Source organism: Portunus trituberculatus, chromosome 21, assembly GCF_017591435.1.
Source record: "Portunus trituberculatus isolate SZX2019 chromosome 21, ASM1759143v1, whole genome shotgun sequence".
NCBI classification, from domain to species: domain Eukaryota; kingdom Metazoa; phylum Arthropoda; class Malacostraca; order Decapoda; family Portunidae; genus Portunus; species Portunus trituberculatus.
In genome coordinates this window covers 14,722,034-14,740,894 of record NC_059275.1, presented here as the reverse complement: position 1 = coordinate 14,740,894, position 18,861 = coordinate 14,722,034, and the positions used below count along the sequence as shown (strand labels likewise).

The following is an 18,861-nucleotide window of genomic DNA, read 5'->3' as shown; positions in this document are numbered from 1 at the left end:
TCCAGATGGCTTCCTACAGCTTCCCTTTCCTTATGTGCTTATGGAGAATGATGAGTGTGTTATGGCAGTGAATGTGGTGGTGATGGTGTTGGTGTTAATGAAGACAGGAGGTGAGTGAGAGTTATAGAGAGTGTGATGAAATGATAACATGAATCTTGACCAGTGCACTAACACGTATATTATGAGGAATTTTGTGATTTATGAGGTGTAGTATGTGCTGCGATGGAGGTGGTGGTGCTGTCTTCCATCTCACGCCAGGAGAGTCAAAAGGGAAGGGGGAGAAGATGAGAAGTATAAGAAAATAATCATAAATGGATGTGAGACGAAAAATAAAGGAAAAGAATAAAAAAGAAGTGGAAACAGATGAAAATATTAGAAAAGAGTCATAAAGAGAACTGAAAGAAGGCTAGAACTGTTAAAAAGAAGTCAGAAGGAATTGGAAGAAGATAGAAATATTAGAAAAGAATGAAAAGAAAAAGTAAAGGAAATGTGAAAAGATGAACAAAAAAAATAATAATAATAACAGAAGAAACATGAAGAAATTTAAACATTTAACAAACACAAATATCTCAGAGAAGTATGAAAATTATAAAAAAACCTAACGAAAACAAAAATGAAGAAATAAGAAACATTGACAACAGAAGGACAATAACAAAATAAAAAGAAAATATTTAAACTACAAACACCAGACAAACTAAGAGGAATATTTGCGTCATGATACGGTGAGAATAAGTGGCCGAAAGTAAAAAGGCGAGAAAATGGAGGAAGAATTCAAGCAGTGAGAGGAGCAAGAGAAACGAGAATTTTTGGTGTCATATCAGGCGGAGAGAAAATACAGCTCAGACTCGCGAAAAGAATAGAAAATTTAGAGAGAGAGAGAGAGAGAGAGAGTTTTGGAAAGTTAAATAAGAGTTGTCAAGTATAATATGAATATCTCTCTCTCTCTCTCTCTCTCTCTCTCTCTCTCTCTCTCTCTCTCTCTCTCTCTCTCTCTCTCTCTCTCTCTCTCTCTCTCTCTCTCTCTCTCTCTCTCTCTCTCTCTCTCTCTCTCTCTCTCTCTCTCTCTCTCTCTCTCTCTCTCTCTCTCTCTCTCTCCGTGTTTGCCTCAGTGCTCCATGGAGGCATGAGGCCAGGAGGAAGGAAGGAAGATGAAAAGGATGAGGCGGAGAGGATGGCGCAGAGAGGAAGGGGGAGAGAGAGAGAGAGAAGAGAGAGAGAGAGAGAGATGAGAAGAAAGCAAGGAGGAAGGGAGAAAAGGCCTAGATTTGATAGAGGAGAATGGATAGGAGGCCGAGAAAGCTGAACACATCTACTACTACTACTACTACTACTACTACTACTACTACTACTACTACTACTTCTACTTCTACTTCTACTACTACTACTACTACTACTACTACTTATCAAACCGTCACAAACTCGTCGCTAACATGTCAGAGTCAAAAACAAACTATTCAATCTGACATGCCAACGTGTTTTTCGATATTACGTTGTCGATCTAGATATGTTTGAATCCCCTTTGACTTTCCTCCCTTTCCCTTCCTCCCCTTCAGCTCTTCCTCCCCATCTCCCCTCCAACTCTTACCTCCACCTTTGTCTCCACGCCTATCATCCCTTCCCACCCCTTCCACCCCTAATACAAGTCACCAGGAACGCAGGAACTATACACCAAAGTCATGGGAGCCGTTTGTTCTTCCCCGATTCCTTTATTAAGCTGTATCAGGGTAGGGCGACGCAGGGAGGGTCGGAAAAGGCGGGGCAAAGCGAAGCGGGTCACTAAGCTGCGAGTCTGGGCGATTTTCTTGTCAGGAGTCAGAAAATTGGGTGTTTTTTTTATCCTCTCTCTCTCTCTCTCTGTTTCCCTCTAATGTTTCCTTCACCTAATGTTCCCGACGCAGCTTTTTGTGGCAGTCTAGATTGTATATTCGTGTTTTCTCTTTTTTTTTCACTAGTTCTGATTTTATTGGTCTTATTTTATTGGTGTGTTGTAGAGTTTCATGGCTTTGTTTTGTTTATCTTTCAGTTCAAGTTTATTTTTGAATGTTGCAGTTGCTATTGTTATTGATATTAGAGGCTGTGTGTGTGTGTGTGTGTGTGTGTGTGTGTGTGTGTGTGTGTGTGTGTGTGTGTGTGTGTGTGTGTGTGTACAACTTCAGACTATTTTACTATTTTACTAGATATAGCCATCCATTTTGAGCTTTATACATTTCTGAAGAACTATTTTTAATGTTTGTAGAATATTTTGATATAGATGCCTACAACATTATTTTGCCTTTTTTACATCCTTTTTTTCCCTCTCATTAATTCTCACTGTTAATCTGGACACGCTTATACTTGACTTCCTTATGTAAAGCTCTACTCGCCTCCTCCACTCGCCTCCTCCACTCGCTTCCACTCGCCCTTTGCTCTCCTCAACTTGCCCTTCACTTGCTCCTCCCTGTTAGTCTCCACACGTACTGCAACTCGCTTCCACTCCACATGTATAAAATCTCCACTCGCTATCACTCGCTGTCCACCTAAACAGAAGAAAAACTCCACTTTGCTGCTCGATTCTTCTAAACCTAAATTGCTTCCACTCGCTCCGCCACCCTCATTTCCACTGGCCTCCACTCTCGTCTCGTTCTCCACTCGTCCACCTAAATAAAGTCTCCACTCGTTTCTCCACTGGTTTCTCTACTCGCCGTCCGCCACTCGCCTCTACTCGTCTGCCCTACGTCTCCACTTCCCTATTTCCACCTGACTTTGAAGGGGAAGTGGAGTTGCGCCGCTCCCTCACCAGGAAGCCTTCTTCGGTGCCTCCTCCAGTGTCTCCCCTCAGTCTCTCTCTCTCTCTCTCTCTCTCTCTCTCTCTCTCTCTCTCTCTCTCTCTCTCTCTCTCTCTCTCTCTCTCTCTGGGACTTCCTTTGCAAGCGAGAAGGTGGCGTCCCGTTCATACTTAATGCTGCTGCTGCCTCTCCTCCTCTTCGTCCTCCTCCTCCTCCTCCTCCTCCTCCTCCTCCTCCTCCTCCTCCTCCTCCTCCTCTTCCTTATCCTCTTCTTCATCCTCCTCTAATACAATGATTCCCTTTTCTTCTCTTCTCTTTCATTAACTCTTTTTCTATTCTTCCTTTTTATTTTCTCCTAATGTGTCACGAATTTCTCATCAAAATCCTGACTTTCATATTTTTTACTACATTTCTCTCTCTAGTTTTCGTCAAGATGCATTTTCATTTATTAGTATTTTCTCATATTTTCATTCTCTCTCTCTCTCTCTCTCTCTCTCTCTCTCTCTCTCTCTCTCTCTCTCTCTCTCTCTCTCTCTCTCTCTCTCTCTCTCTCTCTCTCTCTCTCTCTCTCTCTCTCTCTCTCTCTCTCTCTCTCTCTCTCTCTCTCTCTCTCTCTCTCTCTCTCTCTCTCTCTCTCTCTCTCTCTCTCTCTCTCTCTCTCTCTCTCTCTCTCTCTCTCTCTCTCTCTCTCTCTCTCTCTCTCTCCCGTATTGGTCTTATTTTCCTTCAACTCTCTTCTCTTCTCTTATTTTGATTTTATTTTCTTATCTTCTCTTGCTATCTTCATCTTTATCTCCTTTTACATTCTTTTATTTTTCTCTTGGTGTTCTTTCCTTTCCTCCTCCTCCTTCTCCTCCTTCTCCTCTTCCGTTTGCTCTTCTTTTCGTCTCTTTTCATCATCTCTTTTCGTTCTTTTCCTCTTTTTCCTCCTCCTCCCCTTTTTTCTCATTCTTCTCCTCTTCTTCTTCCTTTTCCTCCTCCATTTTCTCTTCTCATTGTTTATTCTACTCCTCATTGTGCTTCATCTTCTCTTTTGATTTTTTTTTCTCTCCTTTCCTTTTTCTTCTCCTCCTCTTCTTTCTGTTGTTTCTTTTCTTCCTCTTTTTATTTCAGTTTCTTTTTCTTCTTCCATCTCTTCATGATCTTGTTTTCATCTTTCTCTCCCCTCATCATCTCCTCTCCTTTTATATTCGTTTCATTTCCTCTTCCGCTTCCTTTCACCCTCCTCCTTCTCCTCCTTCGCCTCTCCCCCTTTTCCTCTCTCCCTCCTCCTCCTTTTCTCCTCCTCCTCCTCCTTCTCTTCCTCCTCCTCTTCTTCCTCTTCCTTTTCTCCTCCTCCTCTTCTTCTTCCTCCTCCTCCTCCTCCTCCTCCTCCTCCTCCTCCTCCTCCTCCTCGTCCCTCACGGCCGGTTATTTGCAGCGCGTCGAGCGGGACGTCTCCTCTCTCGTCACGGTGTCCCTCAGTCCCTCATCGCTTACTGACCACACTGCCGCACAGTCCTCGGTACGTAGGCCCTTCTCCTCCTCCTCCTCCTCCTCCTCCTCCTCCTCCTCCTCCTCCTCCTCCTCCTCCTCCCCTTTTTCCTCCTCCTCTTCCTCCTCGTTATTCTGTTTTTCTTCTTAGTTTTCTCTTTTGACTCGTTATTATTTTTTCTTGTTTCTGCTCAGTTGTGTTAAATGTTCTTGTTGTTTTCATTTTTGTCACTCATTTTCTTGTGTTTTCCGTTTTTCTAACATCTTTCTTTCTCTTATTTATGTGTTTTTTTCTCCTTTTGTCTTCCTCCTTTAGTCTTCTTCCTCCTATTCCGTATTTTTCCTTTCCGTCTTTTCCTGTTTTTGTCTCGTTGTTATCCATTAGTTTTCTTTTCCTATTTTTTTTTTCCTTTTTATATTGATACATCCTTCCCTCCTCCTCCTCCTCCTCCTCCTCCTCCTCCTCTGGGCCTCTACCTGAAATACTTCAACCAAACAATGATTCGATTTAAACCCTTTCATTGAATATATTGTTATTGTTGTTGTTTTTTTCTTATCTTTACGACCACGTCCTCTGTGTGTGTGTGTGTGTGTGTGTGTGTGTGTGTGTGTGTGTGTGTGTGTGTGTGTGTGTGTGTGTGTGTGTGTGTGTGTGTGTGTGTGTGTGTGTGTGTGTGTGTGTGTGTGTATGTGTGTGTGTGTGTGTGTGTGTGTGTGTGTGTTTCTAAGGTGTTCCATTTAGTGTTCATATTTTTTTTACTTTTGTCTAATCTAATTATTTTTCTCACTAACTTTACTAAGCTTTATTTAATCTTTTCATTAGTTTGTTTGACTTCTCTGTACGTTTACTTGTGTGTTTAAAGTCACTGTGTATATATCTCTCTCTCTCTCTCTCTCTCTCTCTCTCTCTCTCTCTCTCTCTCTCTCTCTCTCTCTCTCTCTCTCTCTCTCTCTCTCTCTCTCTCTCTCTCTCTCTCTCTCTCTCTCTCTCTCTCTCTCTCTTGTCTCTTCGTTGTTCTTTATTAATAGTTGTCCCCTACACACCTAACAATGTCACCCTTCCTGTATTTGTTTGCCCTGCCTGAGAGAGAGAGAGAGAGAGAGAAGAAGAAGAAGAAGAGAAAGTGAATAGGAGGTTGGAGGAGAAGTTGTCGAGGACTGACGGGAATAGGAGAAAAAGAAAAGAGAGAACTGATAAAACAGGAAAGAAGGAAGCGAGTGAGCAATGAAAAGGAGAGAAAAAAAGGAAGGAAAAGGAAAAAAACTGAGGTACCACAAGTTTTCACCTCGATAAATCTTAACTCTGTAACTTTTAGAATCTTGAACCAGCAATACGTAGATGGAAATAATAGAACCTTAAAGTAGATGAAATGACAATAATAAAAATAATAAGATATGATAGTAATAATAATAATAATAGATAAATAAACTTACTACCACAAAGAAATAAAAAATAATAAAACTAACTTTCTTTTCACCTTCGCAGAAAATTGGGTGCCCTTTTTTAATCGAAACCTTCAATCCTCAGGAGAAGGGGATCGAGTAGGGTTAGAGGGTGACCTTTATGGGTTCGTGTGCCTTTGAGTTCCACCGTGGAGTCCTTGGCGCCTTTCTGATTCATTCCCTTATTTGTCTTTCATTAGCCCGGGGAGCTGTGGAGACCTGCGGTGGGTTGGCGGAGCTGGGGAGAGGCTGGGAGCATTGTGAGACGCTGTGATGGGGAATGGAGAAGAGTGTATAGGTAGAGGTGGAATTAGATAGCTTGTGGAACGCCTGAGGAAGCTGTGTGTAAGAGTGGATGCGCAGAAATATATCGAAGAATGTTAGAATAGAGCAAAGAAAGCGGTGGGTACGTAGGAACAGAACGAAGCAGATTAGAATAGAGCGAAGAAATCTGTGTGTGCTTAGGAATAGAGCGAATAATGCTGTAGATGCGTGAAATTAGAGCGAAGAAGTTCGTAAATGTGTAAAATTGAACGAGGAAGTTTGTAGATGCGTAGAATAGAGCGGAAAAGACTAATGGGTAGAAATTGAACGAGGAAGGCTGTAGATGGGTAAAAGTAGAGCACGAAGAAATAGATGAATAAGTAGACACATAGACTGATAGAAAGATAAGTAAATAGACAGAGAGAAGGTAGATAGATAGAGCGGTAAGTAGATGAATATATAGACAGAAAAAATGTTGAAAAATATAAAGTTGCATAACAGAAACATAAATAGATGGAGAAGGTAAGATCGAGAAATTAGCGGGCACCGAGATCAGACTTTGGCTTTTAGTGTCTAATAGATGGCGCCACTTTTGATGCGCTGCCAAACGGTGCGTCACGCGGGTAATGTTGCATGAACTGAATCGCTGAGCCCTGAGCCCCCGCCGACCCTGCACCGTCAGGAGATTAATCGTAAGTGCTTTTAAACTGGAATAAAATGTAGTTGCGGGCTCTCCCTAACCCCCACAAAAAAAATAATCAAATAACATGCAGCCATCACGCACGATACACCAAGTTATTGTATCAGTTTAATTGTTGTAAAAAAATAACTAAACATAACTTTTTTTTCATTACGGTTTATCGTTTTATCGTGATATGAGATTAGCGTTGTTTTAGTAAAGAGAGGGAGTCCCGCTTCCGCACCCACTCCCCGCCCGCTTCCCGCCCACTTCCCGCCTCCGACACGCCCAGACCTTCTAGTTCAGACGCGTCCCTTCACGAGTATCTCTTTTCTTGATCTTAATAACAGTAGCAGTAAACATTCCTCGCCCTTACTCTCTGAGAGAAAGAGAGAGAGAGAGAGAGAGAGAGAGAGAGAGAGAGAATGAGTTGGAGTGGAGGTCCCCGAGGGCTTGCCTGCAGGGCCTCAAATTGAATCCTGACAGATTAATTATATTTTGCAAAGGAAGCGTGTAATTCTGTGAATGGCTTGAGAATAGGAGAGAAGAGTGCACTCTCTCTCTCTCTCTCTCTCTCTCTCTCTCTCTCTCTCTCTCTCTCTCTCTCTCTCTCTCTCTCTCTCTCTCTCTCTCTCTCTCTCTCTCTCTCTCTCTCTCTCTCTCTCTCTCTCTCTCTCTCTCTCTCTCTCTCTCTCTCACACACACACACACACACACACACACACACACACACACACACACGTTTATTATGTGACTTGTTTCCCTTTAGTCTTCAGTTTCTTCCATAAAAAATACGTATTGACATGTAAGTAACTTCCTGGTTGCATGACACTAGTCTTTTCTGTACATTAGGTATGGAGATAAGTTAAGTAATCTTTTATTCTTATCTTACACAGAAAGTTAACATTTACGTGTGTGGAGGTACGCCTCTTCTCATGACAATCCTGTTGTTTCTCCGAGTGACACAAAGGCAGTGTTGTAGAGGCGGGCTGGGCAGTATAAAGTTAGTAATCCGCAGAACTCAAATTATTGGTCTGTTTTCCTGAATTTTCCTGTGTCTTGTCTTGACCACTTCCAACATGCTCTAGTGACTGTAAATGATAGTTTACCAAGAATTATACATTGTCAATAAAAGAATGCTAGTATTATTTTAATTTATTTTCTTTATTTTTATTATTTTATATTTATAGCAATATTTTTACAATTATTCTGCATTATCAGTGAAGGAAAACCACTTTTAAGTGAATTCTTGACGATAGTTTAGCAAAGACTCTTTATTATCAGTGGGAGAAAGATTATTATTTAAAGTTACCATGAATTAAGGAATAGTTTGGCATGATTTTATTATCATTTTCCATAGCAAACGATAGCTTAGCAGGGGTTCTTAATTATCAGTGGATAAAAACTCCCATGATAAAGCAACAAATCACTTCCGTGGCCTCTGGAACCAGTACTGAGAGAGAAGCAAGCATTCAAGAATACTCGTCAGCTTCCTCTCCTCTCCTCCGCCTCCCGCCCCTCAGAGCACCGGCTGACTCTGGCCGCTCGCCGCCACTGAAACGAGTCCCCTCCAGCCTCTGCTCAGACACTTATCTGGTGTGTGTGTGTGTGTGTGTGTGTGTGTGTGTGTGGTGAGTGCAAGTGTAGTGATCATAACCGGTGTGCAGTGGGATGATAATGAAATACTTCGGGCCATGGGAGGTGAAGCATTGCAGCATGGAGGGAGGGAGAGACAGGTGATGGTGGTGGTGGTGGTGGTGGTGGTGTCGTGTGAGTGTGTCTTCCTCGTGACGTGTTATGTTGAGTTGTTTTGGTCGTTTCAGGAAGCCGACGACGGCCTAGAAGAGGTGACCCGCGCTGGGGTAGGTCCTCCCTCATCCCTGCACCCCTGGCCCCCTTGACGCTATTCCCTTACACTAACACTCCTTTCTCTTCCCTTCATCTTCTCCATTTTTTTTCCCAGCATTCTCTATTTCTTATCACAAACAGCCACACCAGGGCCAAAAGGTCTGCTGCTGTTTGTCCTTCCTTGTGTTCCTTTGCGCTTCATCCCTTCAACTATTCCTCACCTCCTCCTCCTCCTCTTCCTCCTCCTCCTCCTCCTCCTCCTCCTCCTCCTCCTCCTCCTCCTCCTCCTCCTCCTCCTCCTCCTCCTCCTCCTCCTCCTCCTCTCCTTTACCTCGTTCCATTCACTCTCCATTATGCCTTCTACATTTCTTCTCCTTTTCCTTTTTTTTCCTCTTCATTCTTTACTCGTCCTTCTCTTTCTTATTTTTCTTTATTTTTTAGTTCAATTACCTTAACACTGAAAACTTTTTCTTTATCATCCTTTTCTTCTCTTTTCAATGTTTCTCTCTTTCTTTCTGCTTCCTTCTCTTCCTCCTCCTCTTCCTCCTCCTTCTCCTGAATCATTAAACCTCCATTTTGTTATATTTCATTTTTTCATTTTTTTCCTGTTTTTATCATCGTATAATTCTCTCTCTCTCTCTCTCTCTCTCTCTCTCTCTCTCTCTCTCTCTCTCTCTCTCTCTCTCTCTCTCTCTCTCTCTCTCTCTCTCTCTCTCTCTCTCTCTCTCTCTCTCTCTCTCTCTCTCTCTCTCTCTCTCTCTCTCTCTCTCTCTCTCTCTCTCTCTCTCTCTCTCTCTCTCTCTCTCTCTCTCTCTCTTTAACTCATTTCATTAATTTCTATCTTCACTCTCACTCATTCTTCTTTCTTCCTCTTTTATTCACTGTTTCTCTTGCCTGTTTCCTTACCTTCGCGTTCTCTAGTAAATTTTGTCTGTCTGTTTCTCTCTCTCTCTCTCTCTCTCTCTCTCTCTCTCTCTCTCTCTCTCTCTCTCTCTGGTAATTCCTTTTCTTTCCTTCTTTTTTATAATGTATTTTCTTTTCTCCTGGTTTTCTCTTCCTTTTTGTTTCTCTTCCTTCTCATCTTCATCATTCTCTCACATTTTCTTTTGCTTATTTCTTTATTTCTCCTTTCACTTCCTGATTATTTTTCTCATTCACATCCTCCTCCTTCTCCTCCTCCTCCTCCTCCTCCTCCTCCTCCTCCTCCTCCTCCTTTCCTCCTCCATGACCCATCCCTCCGTCCCTTCATCTTTTAATATTTTTGATCACTCCTTACCGATAACTTGTAGTCAAATTAGTTTCAATTCCCTAACGTTTCCCACGCTCGGCCATCTTGCAGACTGCGTTTTCTCTCAATTCCGTTTTCTGTTCTTGATCTGTCACTCTTCTATTACCTCTGTCTGGCTCTCTTTTTCTTTCTCTCTCTCTTTTTCTTGTAGTCTTACTTTTCTGCATGTGATTTTTCTGGTTGTATTTTCTCATATAATTGCTTCTTTGTTATTTTTTTTTTTTTTTTTGTCTTTTTCATTTATTACTATTTTTTTTTTTTTTTTTTTTTTGTCTATCGAGTGTGTGATTTTGTGGGTTTGTTTGTATTTTTCTTTGTTAGTTAAATTTTTTGTGGCCGTTTGATATTTTTTACTTACATATTTAGCAAGATTTTTTTTTTTTTTCATCTATAGACTCTCTGAAGACGTGCATTGACTTGTTATAGCGTTTAGAAGAGTTGTATCTTGGAACACTTGGAACACTTCACACAACACACACTGACTGGAAGGTAGTTATGTTGGTTATTTTATCAGTATCACTATTATTACTGTTCTTACTATTTATATCATTGCTTCATTGCTTTTACTATTATTATTATTATTATTATTATTATTATTATTATTATTATTATTATTATTATTATTACTACTACTACTATTACTATTACTATTACTACTGCTGTTACTATTGGTATGATTTCTTCTTATCTTCACTGAATTACATGACAGTGGGAGGTTAAATTATCTGCATGTATTAGCTAAATTTCTTTGCTAATCTTATAATATAATATCATAAAGTAGGTAGTTACACACACACACACACACACACACACACACACACACACACACACACACACACACACACACACACACACACACACACACACACACACACACACACACACACACACACACACACACACACACACACACACACAATGGTAATCTTAGGATCTTGGAATCTTCATTATTCTTATTATCATTCTTACCATAAATATTCTTTTGGCTATTATAAATTCCTTGAGTAGCAAAGTTTCTCATTAAATTATCTAGTTGAGTCTACATTACATAGCGGCTGCATTTTAGTTCCATTATTTCTTTCTCTTCCTCCTCCTTTTCAAGACGAGGCGCCTGCCGGACTTTTGGCATCTCGGGCATGACGTCACAGTTTCCAGACTTACTTGTTTCCGCCTCCCAAAGTTTCCTGGTATGGCCGCCACCTCAGTGTCTCGCGTGGCAGCGGTCGCTCGCCCCCCGGCATGTCTGTCTGTTCCTTGAGTCACCAGCCACACTCCCGCCGCGACCCAACTCCATTCCCTCATCCCTAACTCTCTCGACTCAAGGGAAGGCGTGGGAAGGGAGAGTTACAGCTGCCTTCCCTCCTCTATCTCCACCCACTTATAACAACACTTTACACACATAGCGACGTAACACCGCCATATAGACCCTTCCCCTCGTCAATCATAAGCTAATCTATAGTTAGTCACAGCTCATCGCGTGGTGTTTCTGGTGTGTGGTTGGGAGGCGTGGAGTGAAGGCCGCACCACATCCTCCGTCTGTCATTAACTCATTCTCACTTAATGCATACTTAGTTCTTTTTCCTTAAGTTAGTCGTGTTTCTGTCATATTCCCGCCGGGATCAATATTAGTCAAAAAGAGATGATTTGCGATTGCCTCTAATTTGTTTATGACATTGTAACCGTGGTAATGATCGACAGCAGGCGGCGGTGTCCGGAGCGTGGCGGCAAACACTTCTTTTCCGGCCACACGATGAGAGGCGATGCGTGGCCTGCAGTGATACCAGTGCGCCATGCAGATTTCACGTGCGCTTTTATCAGATTTGTAGAATGTCGAAAATGACTGCCATGAGATCATCGTAAGCTGTTCAATAACTTTTATGCTTTTATTGAAATTGCATCGAAGAATTATGTTACGAAAAACATCCCAAAAATAATAGATAAATAAATTAATAAAGTCGATCAAATCTATAACGTTTTTTAATCGTTCTATCGTCACAACAAATCATTGCAAAATAGATCATAACAAAAAACAAACTCGTCATAGACTATAACATATTTCATTACTTATGTCAAAATTAACATAAAGTGTTACTATAAAGACTGAAAAATTCAATACTCGTCATTATCTTGTACAATAACAGACTTAAATTCTCTTTGCCGCCACTCCTCAGCACGCGATCACCTTGAATCAGTAACAACAGTCAACACTCTCTGCTATTCGAGACACGTGAGCCTTCCGCCGCACCTAATAAATTCAGTAGAAAGATCCCCTACTCATTAGAGCGGCATGACCTGGTTTACTCATCACGACGGGACTCATCACCATCTTTCTGACGCACACTCATTACATCGCCGCCCCACAAACTAGATTATGCAAATTACATAAATTGGGAAACATACAAATTAGGCCGTAAATTTACCTGGCACCGTTCCATCTTTTCTCTCCTTCACTGCGCTGAGGAAGGGAAGGATTGCGCCTCAAGAGCAGGATCCGAGCGGTGTTGTGTTCGGAAAGCGAGGAGTGAAATGGTCAAGCGTTTGGTGACGAGAGACAGTAACTTTGCCACCCGTTAGTTGTCTTCCTTACACTTCCATTCATTTTACAGTAATTCTCTCTTAAATATGCATGATTTTTTCACAATCTCTATTCCTCCTCCCTCAGAATACATTTTCTCACCTTCCTCTTCCCCTTCTAAATTCCTCCTCCTCCTCCTCCTCCTCCTTCCTCCGCCTCCTCCTCCTCCTCTTCCTCCTCGTCCTATGCCCCCCTCCCATCTTCCTGCTTTCCTCGAGCGAGCACTGCAATTTGACTCTGAACGATCACTTCTGCACCTCACCAGCTTTTCACACCGGGAGTGTTTCAGCCTTTTTTTATGAAATTTCTAAAAATGGCAACAATTCTCTGGTTTTCGATTTTTCTGCGTCTCTCGGCACTCGTCTGGGAATGTTGGTCTGCGTACTTTGTTCCATCTTTCTTGAGCAGTTATAGAGTTTCTCTGCATTGTATTTTTGGCATGACTTTTTCTGTCCAAGTCTTGAGGTGGAGAGGTAAGCTCATTACTATGTATCGAGTTACTCACCATATTTTTGTGGATCATTTGGATCACAGTAGACTTGCTTAACTACGTACTTGCTCACTCTTGCATTTGAGATGAATATATATATATATATATATATATATATATATATATATATATATATATATATATATATATATATATATATATATATATTATAGTATATGCAACCTACGTAACATGAAGGATGGCACATATTTAACAAGCATCATGTAATTAAGTGATATTTTTAAATAGATAGGTAATAAACCTGCCTGTGTTGAAAATTAAACTTGTGATTTAATATGAATATCTTTGTGAATATAATATTACACTTAATATTTTGTAAGACCTTTCAGAGTTTGAGAAGACGACCAGGACGTGAGTATCAACATTATGTATGTTTGTGTGTGTGTGTGTGTGTGTGTGTGTGTGTGTGTGTGTGTGTGTGTGTGTGTGTGTGTGTGTGTGTGTGTGTGTGTGTGTGTGTGTGTGTGTGTGTGTGTGTGTGTGTGTGTGTGTGTGTGTGTGTGTGTGTGTGTGTGTGTGTGTGTGTGTGTGTGTGTGTGTGTGTGTGTGTGTGTGCGTAAGGCTGTGCAGGGCGTGTCCCTCAAGGTCACAGCCGCGGGGGGAGGGGGAGGGAGAGCCACAGTAACACCATTAGAGGATCACATCATTTTGTTAATACTAATGAGTCATTTAATTAGTTCATTCAATCTGGGTAGTGTGGCAGAAAGCAGGACAGGCAGGGCGGACAAGAAGGGAGAGGCAGGGCGGGGTAGGGCGAGGCAAGGCGAGGCGGGCGGGCCACTGCAGCACCGCGTCGCCTCCTCTTGGTCACAGCCTCAGTGTAGTGAGCTCCAGCCCCAAAATGTTGATCCTGGTGCCCCGCGCAGCCTTACTTCACGCCTCGCCCCGCTGTCCCCCTGCCTCTCCTCGCCAACCACTTCACTCCTCCCCGCGCAACTCTCCCCCTGCTCCTTCCCTTCCCCTCACCCACTGTCCTGCACCCGGCACCTCACATCCTCCTCTGCTCACTGCCTCACAGCCCCCCATTTTCCACCCATTCTCCTTCCCTCCCAAAACAGCCGCCGCTCCTCCCCTTCCCAAATCCCTCTTCCCACTCCCTAGCTCCTCTCCCCACCCTCCCAAACCTCCCCTCTCCATCAGTTACAACATTGCCGTCTCCTCCACATACCGTCTCCCATCCTCCCTACCTCCATCACACCACCATTCCTCCTCCCCTCCACACAGAGCTCTTCTTCCCCCTCTCCACTTCTCCCCTTTGACTAGCTTCGTTCAGTCAGCCCTCACCGCCACTCTCTCTCTCTCTCTCTCTCTCTCTCTCTCTCTCTCTCTCTCTAACGTCCTTCTCCCCCCTTTCTCTGGTCCATCCGAACCCCGCCCAGCTCCACCCAGATTTACTCCACCACTTCCAGCCCACTCCCTACCTACTTCCCGCTCTCCCTCTCCCCGCCCGCTTCCTCTACTGAGCCTTCTGCAGTTCTGCCAGTTCAGCCTACTCGTGACGTTCCTGCGCAGCCCCACCCAGTCCCTCACGTCTCTCTCTCTCTCTCTCTCTCTCTCTCTCTCTCTCTCTCTCTCTCTCTCTCTCTGAGCCATAAAGTGTGATGAAGTAATATATTTATGGGTGTGGATGTACATTGTGGCCTGGTCATATCAGTGAGAGCTTCCTTTATTCTCTCTACGGCTGTAATAACTCTCTTTCTCTCTCTCTCTCTCTCTCTCTCTCTCTCTCTCTCTCTCTCTCTCTCTCTCTCTCTCTCTCTGTTCAAGGTCATGTTAGCCTCGGAACGTCCGGCCTCCTCCTCCTCCGCTTCCTTATCCTCCCCTCTTCCTCCTTCTTCTCCCCATCCTCCTTCTCCTCCTCCTCCTCCTCCTCCTCCTCCTCCTCCTCCTCCTCCTCCTCCTCCTCTACCACCACCACCATCACCTACTGACCCAAATCACAGCCTCCCTCTCGGAATGAATAGATACGACATAAACACGAATATAATGCCTACAAAACAAGAGCTTCCGCTTTAACGCCACCGACAGTCAGAGAGAGAGAGAGAGAGAGAGAGAGAGAGAGAGTGTTTGGGGGTGGCTTTCTTTTGTTTGTCAGCCTTTTGTTTGTGTTTGTTTATGCCTGTTGAGACGTACTGTAGGAGAGATTTGGTTGTGCTTGTTTAGGTGACCTTGTTTTTTTGTTTTTTAGTTCTGTTGGTTTTTCTTTGTTTAGTTTAGAGCTTAGGATAGATTAGGTTTGTTTAGGTTAGGTTAGGTTTGGTTAGGTTGGGTTGGGTTAAATTAGGTTAGGTTTGGTTAGGTTAGGTTAAGTTAGGTTTGATTAGGTTAGGTTAAGTTAGGTTAAGTTAAATTTGGTTAAGTTAAGTTAGGCTTGGTTAACTTAAGTTGGGTTGGGTTAGGTTAGGTTAGGTTAGGTTGGGTTGGGTTAGGTGAAGTTTATAGGATAGGTTAGGTTAAGTTAGGTTAGGTTAGGTTAGGTTAGGTTAGGTTAGGTTACGTTAAGTTAAATTTGGCTAAGTTAAGTTAGGTTTGGGTTGGTTAGGTTAGGTTAGGTTAGGTTTTATATTTTTGCTTTCCTTAATTTTTCCTTTATATTTGAATTAGCTTTAGTGTTTTTTGTATTAAATCAATCTTTAGCGTTTTATTCATATTGGTTTAGCTTTGGTTTTCATTTATATTTCGTTTGGCTTTATTTTATTCTCTGTGTTTAGTTCAGCTTTAGTTTTATTCTTTATAGTTTATAGTTTCCTTCATAGTTATGTTAGCAGGGGTTCAGGTTTACTTTTTATGTATTTTTTACGGTAATTAAGCTTCTATTTAGTTTATTCCTAGACTTACAGAGATTAATTTGACCTCTTTGCGTGCTGGGATTTGCATTAGTTTACTTACAGACATATTGTGACTTATTTATATGGAGTAGTTTACCTTGTCTACGTGGAGGGATTTGCTTTAACTGCGATGTTATTCAGGCTGTGATGAAGCGAAATGTAAATGTTGTTTTTTTATGTTTATCGATAATTAAGATTTTTTCGTCTCAGTTTATAATTTCCTTCAATGGTGCAGGGAGTATTTGTTATTCGTGGTAAATGATAGGAAAGTCTCATTAATAAGTTTTCATTTAAGACAGGAGGAGATGTTAATGTTTACAGAAGTGATGAAAAATGCAGGAAATGGAGTAGCTATAGTTGTTTTTCGATGCATTACAGGGAGAGACTGGAAAATGTTCATATTCTTTATACGATGATGTAGTTAAGTCATTCCATTTACAAAGAGCGCATGTAAATAATAAGAATATGCTTTATTGTTTGGAGATTTAGGAAAATACTCTTGTTAATCCAGTGAAGTAAGAAAGCAATTTTGTCCATACACAGTAAATGAATAGAAAAAGCTACTGTATTTGTCACAAGGATGAGACACATATACATAGAGATATAGGAAAAAAAAACAGATTTAGATACACTGAGAAAAGAGACATTATTTTGAGTAGTTTTTTATTCATGATGTAGACACAAGGAAATACATTTTTCTAGCTTATGCTGTGTGGCGGGAAAATATTTCCGTCCATTTTTAGTCTGCTTCATTAACATGAGGCTGCGAGGAGACGTGGGCTTAAGATATTACGTCAACATATTAAAGGGAGGCCTGTGTGGGAGGCACTGTAGACCGTGCTGGGGGGCAGAGAGAGAGAGAGAGAGAGAGAGAGAGAGAGAGAAGTAGGATAGCAAAATCATAAAAATGCAAAGAAATATTGAGAAAGCTGAAACTAAATCTGAAGAAAGGATGGATGGAGTAGGAAGGAAAGACCAGAGAGAGAGAGAGAGAGAGAGAGAGAGAGAGAGAGAGAGAGAGAGAGAGAGAGAGAGAGAGGGTGAGGGTGAGAGAGCGAGCCAGCGAGCCAGCAAAGCAGATACAAAAACGAGGCGACAAGAGGACACAATCTTGTAGAGTTACGCGACACGCACTTAACCTTTTGGACGCCCGTCACGCGCTCTCTTAAGCTCCATCTTCGTGTTTGTGAACGTAACTCTCATCTCGTTTAGCAGCTGGATAATACTTGACCTTTGAACCCCTACAAGCTCCCCGGCACCCTTCTCAGTAGTGCGTGTTACAGAATTAGGGCAAAAAGAGAGGTCAGAAGTGTCTTGTAAGAGTCTGGGAAGCTCCTGAGGTCAGCCAATGGGATAAAAAGGCATGTAAAAAATCAGATCGTCTTGCGAGATGGAGATCTTCTATTTTCATCCCATGTTTCATTCCTCAGGTGTCTCATTGAATAGTGTGGAGCAGAAATATACTTACAGGAAATTTTGAGCATCTTTTAACTTTTTATTAGTAGTATTCGTGTTTAAATGCTTTGGTTGTCATTTTTTCTTCTTCAGCGTTCGATTCTAAAATAAATACTATCGAGATCTAAACAGCTGAGCATCGTCTAGCGTGGAGAAGTGTGTCTATCTGTCACCCATATTGAGAAACGCCTTCCAATCACATCACGGCAATTTTTCAAAACCACAGAGACAACTAGAAGGGTTTCTAAGATAGTTTTTTCCTTTTAATAAACTAAAATCTTGCCATTGTATTAGCAGAATCATAGAAATGCCCTTAAATGCACAAATATCTTCAACTGAAGCCCTTGGAAAGTAATGATGGTGGGAGAACAAAGCGTTTCAGAATTCTGGTCTATATCATGTTAGGGTTTGATTCTTCTGGCTGTCTATGATTTTCTTTATTATCTTTGTGTTCTAAATTATATGACGGTAAAACTAGTCACGAGATTAAAAAGTTAAGCATTGTTTAATGTGAAGAAAAGAGAAAAAATTCACAAAAAAAAGGTTTAAGGGGGAAAAGTTTCTAATTCTTTATCTTTTGAAGCTCTCTTCTTTTCTTTAGAGCTTTAGATTCGTTTTTTTTTTTTTATGAAAGACCACGTTTTTTGAAAAAGAGAGAAGTCAAATGAAAACGGAGATTGAGAATGGGAAAAAAATAAAGGAAAATAGCGAAGAGGGAAAGCAAAATACAAGCCAACAACAACGAATAATAGACAAAAACGCAATAACAAGCCTGGAAATGAGAGAAAAACACAAGTGATGAAAAAATGAGATGGACGAGAGAAAACAAAGGAAAAGACAATTAACAAGACAAACCAAGAGACTCAAATGCTTAGATTGACAAACACAGGCGAAGAAGGAGACGGTGTTGAGGTTACATAAGGAATTTATGTACGCACAAACAGTAACTAAAGGGAAGGAAAGAAAAGGAGGAGGATAACATGACACTGAGACCACGGACAATGAGATTAAACTCTTACAACCTTAAAGCCCTGGCCTGACGGTGCGGCTTACGAGAAAGAGAGAGAGAGAGAGAGAGAGAGAGAGAGAGAGAGGGGGGGGGCGAGGAGAAATAGACACACACACACACAGAGAGAGAGAGAGAGAGAGAGAGTAGGTATCTCGTAAAACACGTTGAATAATCTGCCTTTCAAGGTCATAAAGATTGCTTGTGTAAGTATCGTTCTCTTCTTACCCTTTCTTTATTCCCTCCTTCTCTTCGTTTCCTCTCTTTTTGTCATCTCTTTCCGCCCTATTTGACCCGCCTTTCATTTCTATCTTCCTTCCTTTTTTCTCTTTCCTTTCCTTTCATAATTCTTTTCCTTTCTCTTTCTTCAACTCCATCTCCTTCTCTATCTCCATCTCCACTCTTTTTCTTTTCTCCCATCCTTCTATATTTTCATTTTCTCTATTGATTCTTCTCTATTCTATTTTTTCCTTGCATTTCATTCCTTTCCTTATTTTGCTCCTCTTTTTTTCCACCTTTTCCATCCCCTTTTCCCTATCTTCTCCGTATCTTTCTTCTTTCCTCTCCCTTTCATACCCTTCTCCTTCCTTTCCTCCCACACCAATCCCAGTATCTAAAGGCACCATCACACTATTTCCTCTCTTCCTCCTCCTTCTCCTCCTCCTTTTCTTCCTCTCCATCCCGTTCTCCTCTGACTCTTCAACTTGATCTCTTCTCCTTTCATCG

At 41.8% G+C, this 18,861-nt stretch overlaps 1 protein-coding gene across 4 annotated transcripts in view; it reads left to right on the top strand.

Annotated features, from left to right (window-relative positions):
* Window positions 1–18,861, top strand: part of LOC123507026 (calsenilin-like) — a 228,853-nt gene that overhangs the window by 174,643 nt on the left and 35,349 nt on the right. The window contains exons 6-7 of one of the 4 annotated variants that reach the window (XM_045259525.1): window positions 4,186–4,269; window positions 8,448–8,486. The exons of 1 other annotated variant lie outside the window; for it this stretch is intronic. In XM_045259525.1, the coding sequence (XP_045115460.1) occupies window positions 4,186–4,269; window positions 8,448–8,486 (123 nt within the window). The remainder of the gene's footprint in view (window positions 1–4,185; window positions 4,270–8,447; window positions 8,487–18,861) is intronic. 2 more of the 4 variants (XM_045259526.1, XM_045259527.1) reach the window with 2 other exon arrangements.